The sequence below is a fragment of the Mustelus asterias genome, chromosome 14 (assembly GCF_964213995.1).
Source record: "Mustelus asterias chromosome 14, sMusAst1.hap1.1, whole genome shotgun sequence".
In the NCBI taxonomy this organism is placed as follows: domain Eukaryota; kingdom Metazoa; phylum Chordata; class Chondrichthyes; order Carcharhiniformes; family Triakidae; genus Mustelus; species Mustelus asterias.
Window position 1 is genome coordinate 90,785,430 of NC_135814.1, and position 24,925 is coordinate 90,810,354.

The 24,925-nt window shown below is 46.3% G+C and overlaps 1 protein-coding gene across 4 annotated transcripts in view; it reads left to right on the forward strand.

Annotated features, from left to right (window-relative positions):
• LOC144504089 (aldehyde oxidase 1-like) overlaps positions 1-24,925 on the forward strand; it is a 190,488-nt gene that overhangs the window by 33,428 nt on the left and 132,135 nt on the right. For all 4 annotated transcript variants that reach the window (XM_078229257.1, XM_078229258.1, XM_078229259.1 and 1 more), the window contains 3 exons: positions 7,084-7,192; positions 13,107-13,233; positions 21,188-21,249. In XM_078229257.1, the coding sequence (XP_078085383.1) occupies positions 7,084-7,192; positions 13,107-13,233; positions 21,188-21,249 (298 nt within the window). The remainder of the gene's footprint in view (positions 1-7,083; positions 7,193-13,106; positions 13,234-21,187; positions 21,250-24,925) is intronic.

Consider the following 24,925-nt stretch of genomic DNA (forward strand, 5'->3'; position numbering starts at 1 on the left):
TGAAGTTTGCACATTCTCCTCGTGTCTGCATTGTTTTCCTCCGGGTGCTCCGGTTTCCTCCCACACTCCAAAGATGTGCGGGTTAGGTTGATTGGCCATGCTAAATTGCCCCATAGTGTCAGGGGGAATAGCAGAATAAATACGTGGGGTTAAGGGGATAGGGCCTGGGTGTGGTCGGGGCAGACTTGATGGGCTGAATGGCTTCCTTCTGCACTGTAGGGATTCTATGATCTAGCAAGGCTGCCACTTTATACAGGATGGAGTAAAGTCTCACCTTGGCAGTTTAGCACCTCACTGTCATACAGCCAAATAATCTCCAACCATTGTCTAATAGGGAAAAGCAGGTGGGCCATGAGAGGGAAGATGGAGAAAGGTCACATGTCGGGGGACTCTTCTCAAGATGCTTATTCTTATTCTTGGTCACTCCAGCACCCTCCAAGACAGATACACATTCTTCAGCCTGCCCTGCTGACTGAGCCTGGTTCTTCACTGGTACAGGCGGACAATCTTTGGCATGTCCCTCATGGACTCCAAAATCCAGAAGACGTTCACCCAAAGTATCCCATCTATCTAAGTTGAGAACAAGCAGCTTGCTTCCAGCTCTTCAGAAACCACCGAGGTTACACCATGTAGGAGAATAGGAAATAGATGAAAAAGACTTATTAGTTGCACAAAGGAATTCAATTAGGTGTGTACAACATTGTTCATGACATTGTGTTAATGTTTATTTCAATTAATAAAATACTTTATTTGGACTCCTCATTCTTTTTATTTCTATTTTGTTGCATCCCCATTCACCCTGGAAGCGATTGACCTCCCCTCAGCTGAATGGTACGACCTCCCCTCAGCTGAATGGTACGACCTCCCCTCAGCTGAATGGTACGACCTCCCCTCAGCTGAATGGTACGACCTCCCCTCAGCTGAATGGTACGACCTCCCCTCAGCTGAATGGTACGACCTCCCCTCAGCTGAATGGTACGACCTCCCCTCAGCTGAATGGTACGACCTCCCCTTAGCTGAATGGTACAACCTCCCCTCAGGTGATTGGTACGACCTCCCCTCAGGTGATTGGTACGACCTCCCCTCAGGTGATTGGTACGACCTCCCCTCAGGTGATTGGTACGACCTCCCCTCAGGCGATTGGTATGACCTCCCCTCAGGTGATTGGTACGACCTCCCCTCAGGTGATTGGTACGACCTCCCCTCAGGTGAATGGTGTGCTTAGGAGGAAAGGACATGAATGTGATGGTTTCATTGTTGACTGTCGGAATGAATTGTGCTTGTTGGGATCACAGGATTTTGGATGGCACTGTCAGATGCCCTCACACACAGATTGGGCAGTGCCTGGACATTTGGGGTGATCTGAGGGAGCTTTGATCACTATATGTGAGCAGTCAATGACTCCCTGTACCTGAAAGAATCCAGCCACTGCAATGAAGCTACTAGCCCTCTATGTCTGACTGGCTCCATGGCATCATTCACAACCTTGGCAAACATCTTGTTCTATATAGATTCCCATTCAGTAATATTTAGTATTTATAGTCATCAATTACAATGTCACCTGGGTGATGATCTGGATTTGGACAGGCTGCGTGAGTGGGCGAGGATCTGGCAGATGGAGTATAACGTTAACAAATGCGAGGTTATTCACTTTGGAAGAAATAATAGCAACTTGGATTATTATCTAAATGGAAAGAAATTACAACATGCTGCTGTGCAGAGGGACCTGGGGGTCCTTGTGCATGAGACGCAAAAACCCAGTCTGCAGGTGCAACAGGTGATCAAGAAAGCAAATGGGATGTTGGCCTATATTGCAAGGGGGATAGAATATAAAAGCAGAGATGTCTTGCTGCATCTGTACAGGGCATTGGTGAGGCCGCAGCTGGTATACTGTGTGCAGTATTGGTCCCCTTATTTGTGGAAGGATATATTGGCCTTGGAGGGAGTGCAGAGAAGGTTCACCAGGTTGATACCAGAGATGAGGGGTGTTGAATATGAGGAGAGACTGAGCAGATTGGGTTTGTACTTGTTGGAATTTAGAAGGCTGAGGGGGGATCTTATAGAGACCTATAAGATAATGAAGGGGCTGGATAGAGTAGAGGTGGAGAGATTCTTTCCTCTTAGAAAGGAAACGAGAACTAGAGGGCACAGCCTCAAAATAAAGGGGGGGTCAGTTTAGGACAGAGTTGAGGAGGAACTTCTTCTCTCAGAGGGTGGTGAATCTCTGGAATTCTCTGCCCACTGAAGTGGTGGGGGCTACCTCGTTGAATATGTTTAAATCACGGACAGATGGATTCCTGGTCGGTAAGGGAATTAGGGGTTATGGGGATCAGGCGGGTAAATAGAACTGATCCACTTCAGATCAGCCATGATCTTATTGAATGGCGGGGCAGGCTCGAGGGGCTAGATGGCCTACTCCTATTTCTTATGTTCTTATGATCTGGGTAGCAGATTGTGAGATCCTGAAGCTGTTATCAGCAGATCTCTGGAAGGAGCCAAATGTAAAGAAGTTCAGACTGAGGAAGCCTTGGTGACCACTTGCAATGTCTGCCCAACAGGCTCTCTTGTTCCAGGTGTTTACAATGACCTGCCACAAAAACCTGAGCCTCCCGAGGCACTGTTGCTCTGTCATGTTGTGGTAGCTCACCCACTGTATACCCTGTGCTGGGGTATCACCTCCTTCAAGCTACAACTCAGCATCCTATTCCTCAATCCTGTGTGCCATGTGGCTGCACAGAAGGTGTTTTTGCTGCTACCAGTGCTGTTGGTGAGGCTCCTGGTGTTGCTGTTCATAGAAACATGGAAACTACGAGCATAAGTGGGCCATTCGGCCCTTTGAGTCTGCTCCACCATTCAATATGATCATAGCTGACCCCTCTGTCTCAATGCCATACGCTTTCTATCAGTACCGCTTGATGCCATTAAAGTCTAAAAAAAAATCTACATCTTTCTTGAATATATTTAATGACTTGGCCCCCAGATCATTCTGTGGTCAAGCATTCCATGGGTTCACTACCCTCTGAGCGAAGAAAATTTTCCTCACCTGCAGTAGCTGGCTCCAATAAGGGGTGTACATTGGGAGAGTCATGTGACCTGATCGCCCAATAGGGACCGAACGTGGGGATCTTGGTGCTGAGCGTGGGCTTTTACAGCCAGTATAGATCTGAGAGCTGGAAGTGCTAACATCGTAAGAGTACTCTGTATATTTATTTGCTTGTAAATAAACCATTATAGTTCATTATACTAACTGGTGGCCGCCAATCCTCGCAATTACTACATTGACGATGAGGTAAATCAGAGCAACTCCGTTTGTAGCGAGGAATTAGAAGAGAACATCATTGTAAAACTGCAGAGTAAATCAGATTGACCAAAGCCTGAAAAAGAGGGAGCAGGCGTGCCTCTCCTTGGGAAGCTAGAAGCCTTCGATGTGACCACTGAGAACTGGGTACAGTATCTGGAATGGTTCGAGTATTTTTCAGGGCTAATGGAATAGAGGGAGAAGATACGACGAAAGTCATTTCATTTGTGGGACCCAGATATATAACTTGATCCAAAGTTTAATGTCCCCAGATGCTCCCGGCATGAAGACTTTTTTTAAAGTTTATTTATTAGTCACAAGTAAGGCTTACATTAACACTACAATGAAGTTACTGTGAAATTCCCCTAGTCGCCACATTCCAGCGCCTGTTCAGGTCAATGCACCTAACCAGCACGTCTTTCGGACTGTGGGAGGAAACCTGAGCACCCGGAGGAAACCATCGCAGAGACGGGGAGAACGTACAAACTCCACACAGTGACCCAAGCCAGGAATCGAATCCGGGTCCCTGGCGCTGTGAGGCAGCAGTGCCAACCACTGTGCCACCGTGCCGCCCACAGACATTAGCGGAGCTTGTTGAACTAGCAAATGGGCATTACCACCCTAAAGCCTCGGTAACACTGCAAAGATTTTAGTTTAACTCAATGGGGAGGACCCTGAGAGAGACATTTTACTATCATCAAAGATCATAAGCCGCTTCTGGGGCTTTTAAAGGAGGACAAAGCAATTCTGCCAATTGCATCTGTGAGAATACAGTGATGGGCGCTGTTCTTGTCTGCTTACAAATATACCTTCAATCATTGGCCCGGGGCTCACATAGCCATGCCTTAAGTCATCTATCATTATCTGAAAGAACACCACCCCCGCTAGTCCCGCAAGAGAATGTAATTGTTTTAAACTTTCTGGACTCTTTACCTGCAACAGCATAACAAATTAAGTACTGGACTAATAGAGACCCACTGTTATCAAAGATTAAACATATACTGTATGGGTGGTGGAATGAGAATGCCTCAGAGGAAATGAAGCATTATCAGCTCAGAAGGCATGAGCTCAGTTGTGAGGATGGTGTAATCCTTTGGAGAACGAGTTTGGCTGTTCCCATTACAGGAAGAGAGTTATTACTTGAAGAATTGCATCATGCCCATCTGGGCGTATCAAAGATAAAAATATTAGTAAGAAGCTATAGCTGGCGGCCTCACATCGATCTGATATAAAAACGGTTGTCAAGCAATGTGACCAGTGCAAGTTCCAGCAAAAGCTATCAGCTTCAGCCCCCCTGCACCCATGGGAATAGCCAGGTCAGCCATGGGTAAGAGTTCACATGGATTATGTTGGCCTGTCAATGGGCACAATGTTCCTTTTGTTCATGGTCGTCTATTTGAAATGAATGGTGGTATTCAAAATGAGGTCCACAACTTCACATTCCACACTTGAGAAGCTGCGCCAATGTCACACGGTGTACCAGGAGGACTTGTGTCAGACAACAGGGCAGCGTTCACAAGTGCTAATTTCCAGAAGTTCATGATCTTTAATGGAATAAAACATATCCATATGGCACCCGATCACTACTCATCAAATCGGCTGGCTGAACGCGTAGTGAAAACGTTCAATGCCTATATGAAGCAAACACCTGCTTCATTAGAAAGTAAAATGACATGTTTTCTGCTGGCTTATAGAACCACTCTGCATATTACAACAGGAATAGCTCCAGCTGAGCTGCTAATGCGTTGATACTTAAGGACCAGATTGAGCTTGGTATTTCTGAATTTGCTGGGGAGGGTGAAGATAAGGTGGAGTTGTCAGAAGAGGAATCATGATTTGTCAAAAGTAGAAAGAGCATTTGAGATAGATCCAGTCCTTTGTGATGAATTTTGGAAGCAGACCAAACTGGATCTCAGGAGTTGTGGTGGCCACTGTATTATGAGGTGAAAATGCAGGACAAGTTAGTGAAGAAACACATAGATCATTTGAGGAGGCGAGTGCCATCCCAAGAGCCAGTGCTACTGCCTGGTTCAATTGTGCCGGTAAGTGGTGTTGTTATTTGTCCAAGAGATGAGGTGGCTGATCAGCCAGTGGCAGGCCAAAGTGGCAACTCCAAGGTGTGTGAAAGCACTTCCAAACTGCTGAATATGTCTACAAAGCAGCAATTTTAGGCTTTCAGAATGACTCCTGTAAGTATAAGAGTTTCACTGAAGCTGTCCTTAAACTTTACAATTTCTCTCTTTTAAAGGCGTTTCAGCCTGTCAGATTCATGCTGAAACTATAGTTAAGAAAGCCCACCAATGCCTCTACTTTCTCAGAAGACTAAGGAAATTTGGGATGTCAGCTACAATTCTCGTCAACTTTTACAGATACACCATAGAAAGCGTTCTTTCTGGTTGTATTACAGCTTGGTATGGCACCTGCTCTGCCCAAGACCGCAAGAAACTGCAAAAGGTCATGAATGTAGCCCAATCCATCACGCAAATGAGCCTCCCATCCATTGACTCTGTCTACACTTCCCGCTGCTTTGGCAAAGCAGCCAGCATAATTAAGGAACCCATGCACCCCGGACATACTCTCTTCCACCTTCTTCCTTCGGGGAAAAGGTACAAAAGTCTGAGGTCACGTACCAGCCGACTCAAGAACAGCTTCTTCCCTGCTGCCATCAGACTTTTGAATGGACCTATCTAGCATTATGTTGATCTTTCTCTACACCCTAGCTATAACTGTAACACTACATTCTGCACTCTCTCGTTTCCTTCTCTATGAACGGTATGCTTTGTCTGTATAGCACGCAAGAAACCATACTTTTCACTGTATACTAATACATGTGACAATAATAAATCAAATCAAATCATTGTTCAATGAGCTCATGTTGTACTCTTGTCTTGATGGCCCCAGTGAGTTTCACAGAGCTCAGGAAACCCACGCAATGGCTGTTAAAGCTTGGATGCTGTGTTAGATTCTCAATTAATTAACTCTTTGAATATTCTAATTACTCTTCCGATAACTCCTCGAGTGTTCCATGCATGTCTGCATACCGCTGAGGTTAAACATGGAAGTGGAGTGGACAGGTTTCCCAACCCAACACCACTTTTTGGGGTTTTAAATTCCTGACCACATCTGAAGATGTGCCTTCTCTTGGCTGTTAGAATTTTGACCAATGAGAGACAGAGAGAGAGGGAAGGACGCAAGGACAGAAAACATAAATAAAGAGAAGGCAAGTTATAGACAGAGGTCAAGATCCAGAAAGACAGATATAATAGCTATAGAGATAGAGAAAGAAACAAACAGTAAGAGCATGATAGACACTGAGGGAGAGTGATACAGGGAGACAGAGAGTGTGGCAGTGACTGAGACACAGAGACAGAGAGAGAGATAGTGACAGGGAGATAGAAAAAGAGTGCAGCAGAGACTGAGACACAGAGATAGAGAGAGAGATAGTGACAGGGAGATAGAGAGAGCGGCAGAAACTGAGACGCAGAGATAGAAAGAGACACAGAAAGGAGTGACAGCAATTGTGATGGACACAGAGAAAGGGAGTCAGAGAGAGAATGGGAAGGAGAGAGGGAGAGATGTTGAGAATTCCTCTGGTAAATTCTCGATTCTTGCCCAGGTCAGTTGTTTCTGATGTTTCAGTCTGTACAGACAGCCAGTGCTCAAGAAAGAGTTACACGATAAGGGCTTCATACCCATGCAGTTGGCTTCAAAGTCAGGCACTGAATTTCCTTTACGAGCTTGGAGATATTGTTGCTGCTGTTGTTATCCTTTACTGCAACTAACAGTCATTTCTCTGTTAATGCCTGTCTGACTCCTCTCTGCATGCTGTATGGTGCTGCAGTCACTACGGTGGAGGGGATAGGCAGCACCAGAACCAGGATTCACCCAGTACAGGTGAGTATGGACTGGGGGAGGGCCACCATGCAGCAGAGAGTCTTGGCACAATAAAATCACCAAACTTCTGGGATTCTGAGATAGTTGTTTCTGCTAAATTGGCCGGGGTGAGAGAGGCTAGAGGGTTTAATCCAGGAATATCTGAGGCTGTGAGTGATGGAGTTGGTGAGGTGCCCAGGTTCTTTCAATATTTCTGTATAAGAGCACTTTATTTACACAAGGCTTGGTACGCTCAATTACCTCACCAGTTGTTGGTGACAGGCAAAACACTCCGAATGTGAACATTGCCAACGTTTGTTGCCCACCACGAGTCACTCTGAGAAGGTGGTGGTGGTGGACTGCCACCATTCAGTTCTATTAAATATCTGCCACCTCCTTCTGGAAGAGGCAGCAGATATATAATAGAACTGAATGATTTACTGGATTCTTCACAGGGCAGATAAGAGTAAACTTCATTGTGTGGAGTCATATAAAGATGGTGGGTGCGATGCTCTCCGCGCCGTACTAATTTTGTAGCGCAGCGGGGTGGGAGAATCTTGCAGCTGGGCATATGTGGGATTCGCGCATGTGTTCCCACCGTAAGCGTATCTCCCATCGCTGGATTTCTGGTGCCGTCAAGTCTGCACTGGAAACCGGCAGGAAGACCAGGTAAATGATTTTAATGTGTTTTTAAAAAAAATTAAAATGTAATTAGCAGGCCCGGGACTGAATTCTCTGGGCCCGCTAGCCTCTCTCACCCTGTTGGGAGTATTTCACTCCAGCGGGGTTTACACTAGCTCCCCACTAACGGGGAACTAGAGGCCTGACCCCGGTGGAGAGAAGGGGGGCAATTGGGGCCCCCCAGGGGGTCGGGTGGTGGGAGACTGCCCCTGAGCAGGGCACCCTGGCAGTGCCAGCCTGTGTCCCCTGGCACTGCCCAAGAGGCAAAGTGCCCATGCTCCGGGGGCGCCTTGGCATTGCCCATCAGGCAGTGCCAAGGGGTGAGGCCCATTGGGGGAAGGACCTGATGGGGCAGAACCTAGGGGGCAATCGGTGGGGGTGGGGGTCCTGCTGCCACTCTGCATAGGGATCTATCAGGGCAGGAGGGAGGCCAGCGATCGGGGCGGGCTGGGTTTGCCCGGGGCATTCTGCACTGCAGGGGGGATCATCACTGGGGGGGGTGGGGCTCGAGATCAGGGCGGGCTGGGGAGGGGTCTGCCTGCTGAGAGGTTGGGACTGCTGGGGGGTGGAATTATGTGGGGGGGGGGGGGGCGCTGGAGATTAGGGCCGTCTGGGATTTTGGGGCGGGGGGGGGGGGGCGGTTGGGGCTGGCCCGGGAATGGTTGGGCAGGCTGCGGTTGAGCCATGAGGGGTTGGGTGGGCAGCACTTGCAGCGGTCTCAGACTGACCAGCAATCGAGCCAGCCAGCAAAGAGGGAGGCTGACAGTTCGGGGCTACTGCGCATGTGCAGAGGCCCACTGATTTCAGCCTCCCGGGCGGAAATAGGCCCCACCTCCTGAAATATCATGATATTCATGCTGGTGGCCTCTGCATTGCACAGAGTGTTGGAGATTCTAGTGTGAACTCCCACTGAAAAAACCAGTGTCAATTACTCCAGTTTTCCCACGAATTTGACACTTCGAATTTTTGGGGGAGAATTCTGGCCGGTAAGTTTCCTGTCCCAGGGGCATTCGTGAACCAGTTATGTTTTTAGCAACACAGTTCGAGTCATGTTTGTCAAATTCAATCCCTTGAAATATTATCCCTCCTCTGAATTATTGGTCCAGTAATATAAACACAATATTATTGCTGCTGTTCCTGCCAATGAGGAGATTCTAATCAAACCAGATTCATTGTAGACACATTGTTCCTTTGCTGAAATGTTTTAAATTCTGTAAGCGCAGTGGGTACATCTGCCCGGCTGTGTGTTGTGTTTTCTGGTTCCCACAATCGCACTTTAGACTCACAATGCTGGAACTTCATCAAGGGCTCCATGTAGCTAGTGCACTGATAGACTGACACATTGTTACTCAGCAGGACTCCAATACAGCAGTGCAGCCTGAGCTATATATTCATTATTTAGTTATATATTCATTAATTAGTTCCTAACTCTTTATGAATAATATAACAATGTAAAAGTGTGATACTGTGCTGTTCAAATCAGGAAGGCTCCAGATTTGACCCCATAACCTTGACTTCTGTCAGCCAGACAACTGATACTAGTTACAGTCCCAGGCCAACAAATTTAGCCTGAAGCAGGGCTGCACTGCTGTGCGTGGTGCAGCATGCTCCAGCCTCAGGCAAGAAGGAGAGGTTTCAGGTACAGGCTAAATGCATTCCAACAAGAGCATAAGATCTGATGAAAACAATGGGGACAATGTGGAAGGAGAGCTGAGCAAGGGCGGACGAGGGAAGAGCGAGGGCTCACAGTGGCAGGCTGAGGGGCAAGGAGGTGAATGAGGATGACAAACAATGGAAGGAAGATTGAAGGGGGGAGTGGGGGGGGGGAGGAAGATGGACTCCTACAAGGCTGCATGAAAAGCTCACAAATAAGGGGTCAAAAGGATACCACATCATTGACCAGAAGGGGATGAATGAAAACTGCAGGTAGAGGTGCAAGTGGGGCATGGATGTCTCGCAGGTGGAGGGTGATTGAATCAAGCAACAGACTTCTTCTTGAGGCTGCTGACCTTTTCCTTCTGGGTTGCTAATCCTGATCAGTCTGATGAAGACAGGTGTGCTGGACTATATAAATAGGGTGCCAGGACCTTCGAGCCCACTAGCTGACAGCAAGCAGAAGAATCATCTGCCGCTCACCACCTGACTCAGATGGGAACTCCTCTGTCCATAATTAATGAAGTTTCAAGCACAGAATCTGGTTCAGGTTCCTTTTCAGGGGATGGGCACAATTGAAATGTGGAGCTTGTTCAAGGAACAGCTACTGCATGTCCTTGATAAGTATGTACCTGTCAGGCAGGGAGGAAGTGGTCGAGTGAGGGAACCGTGGTTTACTAAAGAAGTTGAATCTCTTGTGAAGAGGAAGAAGGAGACTTATGTAAAGATGAGATGTGAAGGCTCAGTTAGGGCGCTTGAGAATTACAAGTTAGCCAGAAAGGACCTAAAGAGAGAGCTAAGAAGAGCCAGGAGGGGACATGAGAAGTCTTTGGCAGGTAGGATCAAGGAAAACCCTAAAGCTTTCTATAGGTATGTCAGGAATAAAAGAATGACTAGGGTAAGATTCTGGCCAGTCAAGGACAGTAGTGGGAAGTTGTGCATGAAATCCGAAGAGATAGGAGAGGCGCTAAATGAATATTTTTTGTCAGTATTCACACAGGAAAAAGACAATGTTGTCGAGGAGAATACTGAGATACAGGCTATTGGACTAGACGGGATTGAGGTTCATAAGGAGGAGGTGTTAGCAATTCTGGAAAGTGTGAAAATAGATAAGGTCCCTGGGCTGGATGGGATTTATCCTAGGATTCTCTGGGAGGCTAGGGAGGAGATTGCAGAGCCTTTGGCTTTGATCTTTATGTCGTCATTGTCTACAGGAATTGTGCCAGAAGACTGGAGGATAGCAAATGTTGTCCCCTTGTTCAAGAAGGGGAGTAGAGACAACCCTGGTAATTATAGACCAGTGGGCCTTACTTCTGTTGTGGGCAAAGTTTTGGAAAGGATTATAAGAGATAGGATTTACAATCATCTAGAAAGGAATAATTTGATTAGGGATAGTCAACACGGTTTTGTGAAGGACAGGTCATGCCTCACAAACCTTACTGAGTCCTTTGGGAAGGTGACCAAAGAGGTGGATGAGGGTAAAGCAGTTGATGTGGTGTATATGGATTTCAGTAAAGCGTTTGATAAGGTTCCCCATGGTCGGCTATTGCAGAAAATACAGACACATGGGATTGAGGGTGATTTAGCGGTTTGGATCAGAAATTGGCTAGCTGTAAGAAGACAGAGGGTGGTGGTTGATGGGAAATGTTCATCCTGGAGTTCAGTTACTAGTGGTGTACCGCAAGGATCTGTTTTGGGGCCACTGCTGTTTGTCATTTTTATAAATGACCTGGATGAGGTTGGATGAGAAGGCTGGGTTAGTAAATTTGCTGATGACACTAAAGTCGGTGGAGTTGTGGACAGTGCGGAAGGTTGTTGCAGGTTACAGAGGGACATAGATAAGCTGCAGAGCTGGGCTGAGAGGTGGCAAATGGAGTTTAATGCGGAAAAGTGTGAGGTGGTTCACTTTGGGAGGAGTAACAGGAATACAGAGTACTGGGCTAATGGTAAGATACTTGGTAGTGTGGATGAGCAGAGAGATCTCGGTGTCCATGTGCATAGATCTCTGAAAGTTGGCACCCAGGTTGATAGGGCTGTTAAGAAGGCGTACGGTGTGTTAGCTTTTATTGGTAGAGGAATTGAGTTTCGGAGCCAGGAGGTGATGTTGCAGCTGTACAAAACTCTGGTGCGGCTGCACTTGGAGTATTGTGTACAGTTCTGGTCACCGCATTATAGGAAGGATGTGGAAACATTGAAAAGGGTGCAGAGGAGATTTACCAGGATGTTGCCTGGTATGGTGGGAAGGTCTTATGAGGAAAGGCTGAGGGACTTGAGGCTGTTTTCGCTAGAGAGAAGAAGGTTAAGAGGTGACTTAATAGAGGCAGACAAGATGATCAGAGGAGTAGATACGGTGGACAGTGAGAGCCTTTTTCCTCGGATGGCGATGGCTTGCACGAGGGGACATAGCTTTAAATTGAGGGGTGATAGATATAGGACAGATGTCAGAGGTAGGTTCTTTACTCAGAGAGTAGTAAGGGCGTGGAATGCCCTGCCTGCAACAGTAGTGGACTCGCCAACATTAAGGGCATTTAAATGGTCATTGGATAAACATATGGATGATATTGGTATTGTGTAGGTTCGATGGGCTTTAGATTGGTTTCACAGGTCGGTGCAACATCGAGGGCCGAAGGGCCTGTACTGCGCTGTAATGTTCTATGTTCTATTCTGGCTCGTGGGAAAGATGCTGCAGGAGCAGGAATTCCGCTCAGAGTTAATGTTTTGAATTGAATTCAATTTCTTTCCTGCTGAGTTTTTCCAGCAATTTTTATTTTTACTTCCGTAGTATTTTGCTTTTATTTGTAAAAAGCTGATTGTGCGTGACTGATCTGAATTTTTTGAAGAAGTAACAGAGGTTGATGAAGGGAAAGCAGTGAATGTTGTCTATATGTATTTTAAGAAAGCATTTGACAAAGTACCATTTGAAAGGTTGCTTAACAAATTGGGGTTAATGGAATAGGTGGGTCAGTGCCAATTTGGATAAAAAATTGGCTTATGGACAAAATGGTCTTCGGGCAAATGGTGACAGACAATAAGTACCAAGCTTGTCAGTGACACCCTGAAACGAATATTAAGAAATGACTTGAGTGTAACAAAAAGGAATCCAGAACAAGTGAGCAGGGAAAAGATTAGGGGAAATATTCTTTTCTAATTTCAATTATTTCGCAAGTGATAGAAAAATAATGAGTGATGAGGAGTTCTGAGCCATGTGATCTGTTGGGGATCGTGCTGGATCTTCACAGATAGTGAGTGATTGGTCTGATGTGTTAAAATCGGGAGCACAGCATTGTGGAAAGTTTCCAGGGGCTGGTTACTGCTTTGACATGCACAAGTTACAACAAAATGAATCATTGGCTCGACAGGCATTCAGACGGGTTACACATCAACCGAGTTTTACATAAGTTACCCGATTTTTATTTCCACTACGAACAGCATGCACTCGCTGGTGTCAGAATGTAACCAATTAACAACATAAATTTACTGCTGGTTCAGCAGGTCAAAAATCTATTTCATTATTGTGAAATGTTACAAACAAATATAAATTAAGCAATTTGTTCATTATCTTTCTCTCTCTCTCCAACTTTACCTCCTCCTCTTTGACCAGGAGCGCATTGCCAAGGCGCATGGTTCCCAGTGTGGGTTCTGCACCCCAGGAATGGTGATGTCCATGTATACCTTGCTTAGGAACAATCCAACCCCTAGTACAGCACAGTTACAGCAGTCCCTTGCGGGTAAGAATCCAGCTTCAGAAATAACATCTGGCACAGGTGCATTAACTTGAGATCTTTTCAAGAATTAGTTTCTCTTGAGACTAGTTGGATAATTGTTATGTTTTCACGTTGTTCCTCGTTGAAGCAAGAGTACTTTAAGGGACCGATCACAGGATGTCCTGATGATGTCATCAGCCATTTGTGTGGGTAAACGGTCAGTCTATCCCAACAGCCTGTAGAATAAATATCTTTCCAACAAAGTTCTTGCTTGTTTGTACCTTCGTGGTCTGCAAGCCTATCCTTTAAAAATACAACAAGGAAATTGGCAATGAGGTGGTTGATCACCATTGCAAACACCCAAAAAAGAATTGCAGAGATCTGGTGGAAAAAGAGAAAAAATGTTGGTCCAACTACAGATAATCAAAAATAAGTTAAATTAAGAAGTTAAAAAACATAATTGTACTAAAGCTGGTGATGGAGGAGTGCTGAATAATGGTAGCAGCCATTGAAGGAACTGAAATTTAAACAAATGTTTTGGAGAAACAAGAAAATAAGGTCACCATGGGTCTGCTCAGAAAGATCTGGAACAGTACAGGGAGCACTGTGAGTAGCAAGTACCCTGCAACAATGTGGTCCCAACCTTCCTGAGTACAATGGGGGAAAAATATTCAACCTCCTGAGAAGTCTGGTACAGCTGGAAAACACAGTAAGAAGTCTCACAACACCAGGTTAAAGTCCAACAGGTTTATTTGGTAGCAAATTTGGGCTTTTGCTACCAAATAAACCTGTTGGACTTTAACCTAGTGTTGTGAGACTTCTTACTGTGTTTACCCCAGTCCAACGCTGGCATCTCCACATCATGACAGCTGGAAAAGCCAGCTTGAAAACCTATGATGAGATAGTGGGAATATTACAGGGCCACTTCTCACCAAAACCTTGGTCATCACTGAGAGTTTCAGGTTCCATATGCGTAACCAACAAAAAGGTGAATTAATCACACAATTCATACCTACTTTGAAGAAATTAGCTGAATACTGTGAATTTGGGGATGTCTTGAATGATACCATTAGAGACAGACTAGTCTGTGGGTTAAGAAACAAAGCTATCTAAAAGCGGCTATTACCAGAAAGTAAACTAAATCTAAAGTAAGCCTTAGAAGTTGCAGTTCCCATGGAACTGACAACCAAGGAACTTCAACAGTTAAGTTCAAGCATAGAATCCATAAAATGTTGGCTGAGACCCGAACACAGATTCAAAATTGCCACTAATGTGCAAAAACTGGGCATGCAACAGCAGATTGTTGGAGCAAAGACATAAAGTGCAGAAACTGTGGAAGAACGAGGCACATTGGATGTGCTTGTTGGAGAAAGAAACAACAAGTTCCAAGCAAAACTATATAAAGCAAGGACCAAATGCATTATATGGAAAACCGAATAGAGGGAAAAGTATCCACATGATACAAAAAGGGTGCATGAAAAGAACAGAGTCAGTCAGAAGATTAACTGTTGTTGAACACACTGGCTATTGCTGTTGCAACAAACTGTTAATGGGTCACTCCATCACTAGACAAACAGCCAGTGAAGATTGAGGTGGACACTGGGACAGCAGTCTTGCTGGTACCAGAAGCTGTTTACCAAGACAAACTATGACATATTGCCTTGAAGCCTTCAAAGATATTAAAAATCTATACTTGAGAAGTGGTTCTGTTCAGGGGCCATATCAATATAAATGTGCAGTTGAATGGGCAGGCCATAGACTTGTCCCTGCACATGCCCTCTGAAATGAAGAGCAGTTAGGAACGGGCAATAAACGCTGACCCAGCCACTGATGCTCACGTTCCATAAAATTAATTTTAAAAAACATTGTTAAAGGAAACTATCCAGCAGTAATGGGGAGAACCTGACTGGAAAAGATCAAATTAAACTGAGCTGAGGTGAATTTCATATCAGATTCCCAAGCAGTTCCACCAATGATTTTAAAGAAATATGCCATTGCCTTTAATGGGGAGCTGGGAAGCATGAAGGAGATTTCAGTCAAGTTAAAGATAAAGGTCGAAATTCAAGCAAGGTGCTTAAAGGCTAGGTCAGTGCTGTGCGCAATCAGACCTAAGGTAGAGGCAGAATTAGGGTCCGCATACCCTAATCTGAGTAATTGGGCCATGCTGATTGTACCCGTGATGAAAAAGGATTTATGGTGATTTTAAAGTCACTATCAATCCTGTACTGTGCAGGGGAATATCCTCTGCCTCTGATTGATGATTTATTCGCTGAGTTGGCTGGTAAAATTGACCTTAGTCAAGCTTATCACCAGATGAATGTGGATCCAGATTCATAACAATATCTCATAATCATGACACACAAAGGGCTCTTTAGATATAAAAGATTTCTATTTGGCATCGCATCTGCACCTACATTGTTCCAATGTGCCATGGATCAAATTCTAAGTGGACTAAACGAATCCAATGTTACTTAGATGATATTTTAATTACTGGAAAGAATTAGGAAGAACATCTCTGTAACCTAGATGCCACACCCAAGAGACTAGAGCCAGAATTTTACCGCCTAAGCCGCCACGGGAAGCGGAGCAAGCGAGAGGCGGAACATGCAAAGATCCGTGGACGTTGGGCGAGATTTGATGGTTTCAGGCGAGCGAGGCCGTAAAATCCCACCCTAGATAGAAGATTAGGGATTAAGAGCATGGAAGGATAATTGTGATTTTTTCCCGATCCTTTATTGAATATTTGGTTTAAATAATGGAATAAACCTGTCATTAACTCAAAGGCAATGCACTAATTGCCTTCAATGGTCACAGGCTGCTGCAATTCAAAACGCTAATCAATTTTGTTCTTTTTTGGTGTAAATTAAACTATTTAATGATTTATCCCTAGTCTAGCGACTATCCTTAAGCCTTTACAGAACTTATTGTGTCGAAACAGGAAATGGAAGTGGGTGGATCAGTGTGAGAAAGCCTTCGTACAAACTAAAGAGGCACTACTAAAGTCACAAATCCTGACACACTTTGATTTGGATTTACCTTTGCAACTGGCATGTGACACATCACCTTATGGGGTGGCAGAGGTGGTTTCTCACATAATGCCTTTTGGTGAAGGGAAGCCAATAGCATTTGCATCAGGATCCTTGAACAGTGCTGAAATGAACTATGCACAGATATTGAAAGAATTCTCGAATCATTTTCAGAATCAAACGTTTTTACCAACACCTGCATAGAATTATTGAATCCCTACTGTGCAGTAGGAGGCCATTTGGCCCATCGAGTCTGCACTGATCACAATCCCACTCAGGCCCTATTCCCGTAACCCTACATATTTACCCTGCATATCCCCCTGTCGCTAGGGGCAATTTAGCATGGCCAATCAACCTAACCCACACATCTTTGGACTGTGGGAGGAAACTGAATCACCCGGAGGAAACCCACACAGACACAGGGAGAATATGCAAACTCCACACAGACAGTGACCCGAGGCTGGAATTGAACTCACGTCCCTGGCGTTGGCATGCCAGACCATGCAAAGGGTGTATGTTTCTCATTGTGGTCAATGTACACTCGCAATGGCCTGAAGTTGTCATTATGTAGACAATGTCCTCAGAGAGAACAATGGGAAGAGTGGGTGAGATTTTTGGAAGATTCAGTTACCCTGAACAACTTGTGAGCGACAATTGGCCTCAATTCATTTTGCGATAATTCACAAACTACTTAAAGGAGAACGGGATTCAATACATCTGATCCAATGTTTAACATCCTGTCAAAAATAGGCTGACATATCAGTTTGTTTAGACGATGAAACATTCATTGAAGGTAACTCTAGAGGAAGGTTCATTGTCTAAACAATTGAACCAATTCCTGATGACATACATGAATACGATACATTTGACAGCCCAAAGTTCTCCAGCATTGTTTCTGATAAAACGTCAATTATGCACAGTGTTTGATTTGCTTAAGCAGTCCAAGACAAGAGAAATTGTTGAGAAGAAACTGCAAGGTCAGGTTATACAAGATGAGAACAGGGCAAAACGCCATGTTTTTCAAAAAAGGTCACCTCCACTGAGAAGTGGATACCTGCCATTGTCTTAACACAGACAGGTCTGGTCTCCTGCACCGTACAAACTTGAGACGATGTAGTACGAAGAAAATATACAGACCAACTTAAGGCAACCAGAACCGGTTTGCCAGAGATAGCATCTGTCGAGAGTCCACAACAAGCTGTGCAAGACGAGGACAAACCTGAGAATTTGGCAATATCTGAACAATTGGAGAAGACAATACCTCAATTGAGTGCATGTCAACACCGAATCAACCTCCAAACATTATGTCAACTCCGGTAAAGACAACGACGGACGACGTCCAAACGAAATCAAAAATACCAGAAGTTGCAGTCAACACGAAAAAGCAGATGCCTAAAGTTTGCCGACAACCACCCAGAATTGATGTTCTCCAAAACATCTAACTTAACTGTTGCATTTACTAATTGTTCATATTGAGAATTTGATTGTTAACATTATACTATATGTCATTGCAAGAACCTTTGATGTAAAGGGGGAGGACGGTGTTGTGTATTCATGTTGTTCCCAGTTGGAACGTTAAGGGACCGATCATGTGACATCCTAATGACATCATCAGCCATTTGTGCAAGCAGATGGGCAATTGTTTAAGGAGATACTCAAATCCTCAACTAAAATATATCCCAGTGAGGAAGAAAGATGGTTAGTGGGGTAAAAAACATCCATGGCTAAACAAGGCTAAAGGCAATATAAAGACAAAAACGAAGGTACACCATATTGCAAAGGCCAGTGGCAGGCTGGAAACTTTCAAACATAAACAAAGGGATACTAAAAACGTAATAAAAAGAGTTAAGGTAAATTACGAAAGAAAACGAATACAAAATATTAAGAAGGATAGCAAAAGCTTCTATAGGTAGATAAAAGGGAAGAGAGTTGCTAGGGTGAATGTTGGTCTCTTGGAAGATGAAACCAGAGAGTTAATAGTAGGGAACACTGAAATGGTAGAGATTCAAAATCAATACTTTGCCTCAGTTTTCACAGTGGAAGACACTGGTAGCAGTCCTATAGAAATGGGCAAGTCAGAGGTAACAGAAAGGGTAGAACTTAGAACAATCAACCTTGATAGAGAAAAGGTACTTCAGCAAACTATTGGGATTTAGGGCAGATAAGTCCTCTGGGTCTGATGGCCTACATCCTAGGGTACGAAAGGAAGCAGAGAGAGTAGATCTATTGGTTATAATATTCCAAAATTCCCTGGACACAGGAAACATTCCAGTGGATTGGAAAAATGCTAATGTAACGCCCTTATTCAAAAAGGGCCTGAGGCAAAATGTGGGAAATTACAGACCAGTTAGTTTAATATTTGTTGTTGGGAAAGTGTTAGAATCAATTATCAAGGAAGCAATATCAGGACATTTGGAAAGTCAAAACGCTATCCATCAGAGTCAGCATGGCTTTATGAAAGGAAAATAATGTTTGACTAATTTGCTAGAGTTCTTTGAAGATGTAACAAGCAAAGTGGATAATGGGGATCCTGTCGATGTAATATATCTGGACTTCCGGAAGGCATTTGATAAGGTGCCTCACAAAAGGTTAATTCACAAGGTTAGATCATATGGGATTAGGGGTAATTTATTATCTTGGATAGGTGACTGGCTGCTGGACAGAAGACAAGAGAGTCGGGATAAATGTTTTTTTTCTGGATGGCAAGAAGTGGGGTGCCACAGGGTTCGGTCCTTGGGCCCCAGCTATTTACAATCTATAATAACGACTTGGATGCAGAGATAGAAGGCTCTATAGTCAAATTTGCAGATGACACAAAAATAGGCGGGACAGTAAGCTGCAATGAGGAAATATGAAGTTAGGAGAGTGGGCCAAAATGTGGCAGATGGAGTTTAACGTGGATAAGTACGAGGTCATGCATTTGGTCAGAAAAATGGGAAGGTGACTTATTATCTAAGTAGGGAGAGACTTTGCGGTGCTCCGGCGCAGAGGGATCAGGGTGTCCTTGTTCATGAGTCACAGAAAACTAGCATGCAGGTACAGCAGATAATAAAGAAGGCGAACGGAATGTTGGCATTTATAACTAAAGGAATAGAATATAAAGGTAAGGAAGTATTGTTGCAACTATACAAGGCATTGGTGAGGCTGCACCTGGAGTATTGTGCACAGTTTTGGTCCTCTTATATGAGGATGTAGTGGCATTGGAGGCAGTTCAGAGGAGGTTCACTAGATTGATTCCAGAGATGAGGGGTTTGTCGTATGAAGAGAGATTGAACAGTATAGACCTATACTCTATGGAATTTAGAAGAATGAGGGGAGATCAAATTGAGATATATAGGATGATAAAAGGTATGGATAAAGTTGACGTGGAGCCAGATGCTTCCTCTTGTGGCACATTCCAGGACAAGAGGTCATAGTTTTAGGATAAGGGGTAGCAAATTTAAAATAGAGTTGAGGAGAAACTACTTCTCCCAAAGGGTTGTGAGTCTGTGGAATTCGCTACCCCAAAGTGCAGTGGATGCTAAGACAGTGAGTAAATTTAAGGAGTTAGACAGATTTTTAATTGGTAATGGGTTGAAAGATTATGGGGAGAAGGTAGGAAAATGGGGATGAGGAGCATATCAACCATGATTGAATGACAGAGTGGACTCGATGGGCCGAATGGCCTAATTCTGCTCCTATATTTTATGAACTTATGAAGTCTACCCTAACAGCGTATTAACACCTTTCCAATAAAACTCTTGATTGCTTGTACCTCTGTGGTATACAAATACGACAATAACCTTTAGGCTTGCAGGTTCAAAAGTAATCTTGGTGACCTGGATAGTAACTGATTTAGTTACAACTGAGTTGAATTTTCACTTGCTCCCAGAGCTCTGACAAATCTGAATGTTATTGCTGCCCATTGTACCTCGGTATGTTTTAAATTAAAAAAGATGGGACATGCCAACAACAGAATTATGCATTTGTATAGCAACTTGAACAAATTAAACTGTCTAAAGGCACTTCCCAGAAATGTCATCAAATCTTGACACCAAGCCACATGATGAAATATTGGGATAGCAAAGTGAGAAGACTTGCAGTCATAATAAGTCTTTCACAAATACCAGTATCTCGAAGCACTGTACAGCCATTAAAGTACTTTTGAAATGTAATCACTTTTCTAATGTAGGAAATGCAGCAGCCAATTTGCACATTGCAAGCTCCCACAAACGGCAATGTGATAGCAAGCAGATAATCTGTTTTGTGATGTTGACTGAGGGGAAAGTATGTCCAAGAAACTGGGATAGCTTCCCTGCTTTTCTTCCAAATAATGCCGTGGCCATTACTTAATCAAACCTGCAAGGGTGCAAAGATTAAGGCAATACCTCCACTAGTGCAGCTCTCCCTCTGTACCGCACTGCAGTGTCAGCCCAAATTTTTGTGTTCAAGTCTTGGGCTGGACAGGTGACCAAATATTTGGTCAAAGGTATGCTTAAAGGAGGAGGGAGAGTTGGAGAGAGAAGATGGTGAGGGAAGGAATTTCAGAGCTTAGGCCTGGGATTCTGAAGACACCGCCTTCCTGGTGGAGCCATTAAAATTGGGAATGCTCAAGGGCCAGAGTTGGAGGAATGCAGAGATGTCGGAAGGTTGTAGGGTTGGCGGAGGTTGCTGAGATGGAGAAGGAGAAGGACAAGGTTGAGGAGGGATGTGAATGCAAGGTTGAGAATTTTAAAATTGAGGCTTGAGTCACCACAGGTCAGTGAGTATAGGTGTGATGGATGAACGGGGTTTGGTGGAAATTAGGACATGGGCGGCAAATGCCTTAATTCTATCTGACTTTCTATAACACTGGTCCCTGGACTTGACCAATTCCTGATTTTCCCCAACTGCTTTTTTAAGTGCTCTAACATACTGTGGCTTTTGGTTTATTTATATTGCTGTCTCAGCTCTGATCTTGAATCCCTTTGCAGGAAACCTGTGCCGTTGTACTGGATACAGGCCAATTGTTGATGCCTTCAGGACCTTCTGTACGGTAGGCATGGTCAAACAGTGACCTTTAAAATTACCATGGAACATTAGAACAGGAGAAGGTCACTCAGCCCCTTCAGCTCATTCCACCATTCATTAGGTCATCACTGATCTGTACATTAACTCCCTTTACTGCATTGGTTCTGTATCATTACATACTTGGAGCTAACAAAAATTTAGCAATCCCAGATCAGAGATTTTCAATTGGGAGTTTTCAGGGACGAAGGGTTTCAGAATTTCACCACCTTTTGTCTGAAGATTTTTTTAATGGACTAACTCAAATTCTAAGATTATTCCCCTTTGTTCTGGACTATCCCACCAGAGGAATTCACTTCTTGCTTAAAAATTGCTCGGCTATATTGAATCATCTTCAAAAACAGGCATTGTATTGCAATGTGCGATTGTCATGCTCTTATCCATTGTAGTGCTGGCATTATAATTGGCATGATGTGTACTTATTCATCCAGTTATTCCTGATTTACATGCATGGGAGCAACTGGTTTGTGCAGAAGACTTGGAGTCAGCAAAAAACAAAGAAAATTACTTTAGCAGCTGTCACAGCACACCCTGTACACTTTGAAACTTGAAACAACTCTGAAATACACCAAACACTTGTGGAATCATAGCAACAGCCAGAAGAAATCAACCAGAAACAAACCCGTATGTCATTGATCATCCCTTTAAAAAGCACTGGTGTAGTGTCATTCATGCTGCCTAACATGTGAGTGAGCATAGAGCTCCAAAACAGTAGCGTTGGCATCAAATCAGTGATGCATGTTGATCAAATCTATAGGGGGCGATTCTCCCAAAAGTGCTGAATTGGCAAGAAAACTAGTCTAGATCACAGCTGTTTTTTCAGTGCAACTTCCAACCCGAATCTCCCCCCTCCGTGCAGAGGTCACAATCGTGAATATCATTAAAAGCTCAGGGGGCGGTGTCGATTCACGCCAAAGCGCCTGAACTTGGCTGGATGAGCGGGAACACGCGCATGTGCACATCGCTGGGTGATCGCTGAAAAGACCTCCCAGCATCCAGATCACTGCCCTTCAACATCCACAGACATTGCAGACCTCATCGCTGATCCCACAACCCCCCAACAGAGACATCGCTGGCCTCATCGCTGGCCCCCAGAACCACCCCCACACACATTGATTGCCTCATTGCTGCCCCCCATACAGACATTGCTGCACCCCCAAACAGATATTTCTGCCCCCCCTCCCCTATACAGACATTGCTGCCCCCCTCTCCATAGACATTACTGCTCGCCTCGCCCATACGGACATCGCTGCCCCCCTCCCCACACAGACATCGCTGCCCCCCTCCCCACACAGACATCGCTGCCCCCCTCCCCACACAGACATCGCTGCCCCCCTCCCCACACAGACATCGCTGCCCCCCTCCCCACACAGACATCGCTGCCCTCCCTCCCCATACAGACATCGCTGCCTCCCTCCCCATACAGACATCGCTGCCCCCCTCCCCCATACAGACATCGCTGCCCCCCTCCCCACACAGACATCGCTGCCTCCCTCCCCATACAGACATCGCTGCCTCCCTCCCCACACAGACATCGCTGCCCTCCCTCCCCATACAGACATCGCTGCCCCCCTCCCCACACAGACATCGCTGCCCCCCTCCCCACACAGACATCGCTGCCCCCCTCCCCACACAGACATCGCTGCCCCCCTCCCCATACAGACATCGCTGCCCCCCTCCCCACACAGACATCGCTGCCCCCCTCCCCACACAGACATCGCTGCCCCCCTCCCCATACAGACATCGCTGCCCCCCTCCCCACACAGACATCGCTGCCCCCCTCCCCACACAGACATCGCTGCCCCCCTCCCCACACAGACATCGCTGCCCTCCCTCCCCATACAGACATCGCTGCCCCCCTCCCCCATACAGACATCGCTGCCCCCCTCCCCATACAGACATCGCTGCCCTCCCTCCCCATACAGACATCACTGCCCTCCCTCCCCATACAGACATCGCTGCCCTCCCTCCCCATACAGACATCGCTGCCTCCCTCCCCATACAGACATCACTGCCCTCCCTCCCCATACAGACATCGCTGCCCTCCCTCCCCATACAGACATCGCTGCCTCCCTCCCCATACAGACATCACTGCCCTCCCTCCCCATACAGACATCGCTGCCCTCCCTCCCCATACAGACATCGCTGCCCTCCCTCCCCATACAGACATCGCTGCCCTCCCTCCCCACACAGACATCACTGCCCTCCCTCCCCATACAGACATCGCTGCCCTCCCTCCCCATACAGACATCGCTGCCCTCCCTCCCCATACAGACATCGCTGCCCCCCTCCCCCATACAGACATCGCTGCCCTCCCTCCCCATACAGACATCACTGCCCTCCCTCCCCACACAGACATCACTGCCCTCCCTCCCCATACAGACATCGCTGCCCTCCCTCCCCATACAGACATCGCTGCCCCCCTCCCCACACAGACATCGCTGCCCCCCTCCCCATACAGACATCGCTGCCCTCCCTCCCCATACAGACATCGCTGCCTCCCTCCCCACACAGACATCGCTGCCCCCCTCCCCATACAGACATTGCTTCCCCCCCTCCCCATACAGACATCACTGCCCTCCCTCCCCCCATACAGACATCGCTGCCCCCCCTCCCCATACAGACATCGCTGCCCCCCTCCCCATACAGACATCACTGCCCTCCCTCCCCCCATACAGACATCGCTGCCCTCCCTCCCCCCATACAGACATCGCTGCCCCCCCTCCCCATACAGACATCACTGCCCTCCCTCCCCCCATACAGACATCGCTGCCCCCCTCCCCATACAGACATCGCTGCCCCCTCCCCATACAGACATCACTGCCCTCCCTCCCCATACAGACATCGCTGCCCCCTCCCCATACAGACATCACTGCCCTCCCTCCCCATACAGACATCGCTGCCCCCCCTCCCCATACAGACATCACTGCCCTCCCTCCCCATACAGACATCGCTGCCCCCCCTCCCCATACAGACATCACTGCCCTCCCTCCCCATACAGACATCACTGCCCTCCCTCCCCATACAGACATCGCTGCCCCCCCTCCCCATACAGACATCACTGCCCCCCTCCCCATACAGACATCGCTGCCCCCCTCCCCATACAGACATCGCTGCCCCCCTCCCCCATACAGACATCGCTGCCCCCTCCCCCCATACAGACATCACTGCCCTCCCTCCCCCCATACAGACATCGCTGCCCTCCCTCCCCCCATACAGACATCGCTGCCCTCCCTCCCCCCATACAGACATCACTGCCCCCCCTCCCCCCATACAGACATCACTGCCCTCCCTCCCCCCATACAGACATCACTGCCCTCCCTCCCCCCATACAGACATCACTGCCCTCCCTCCCCCCATACAGACATCACTGCCCTCCCTCCCCCCATACAGACATCACTGCCCTCCCTCCCCCCATACAGACATCACTGCCCTCCCTCCCCCCATACAGACATCACTGCCCTCCCTCCCCCCATACAGACATCACTGCCCTCCCTCCCCCCATACAGACATCACTGCCCTCCCTCCCCCCATACAGACATCGCTGCCCCCCTCCCCATACAGACATCGCTGCCTCCACTCCCCATACAGACTTTTATATACCTACTCTGATTCGCGCTAAAGAGGTGGGAGACACTAACGTG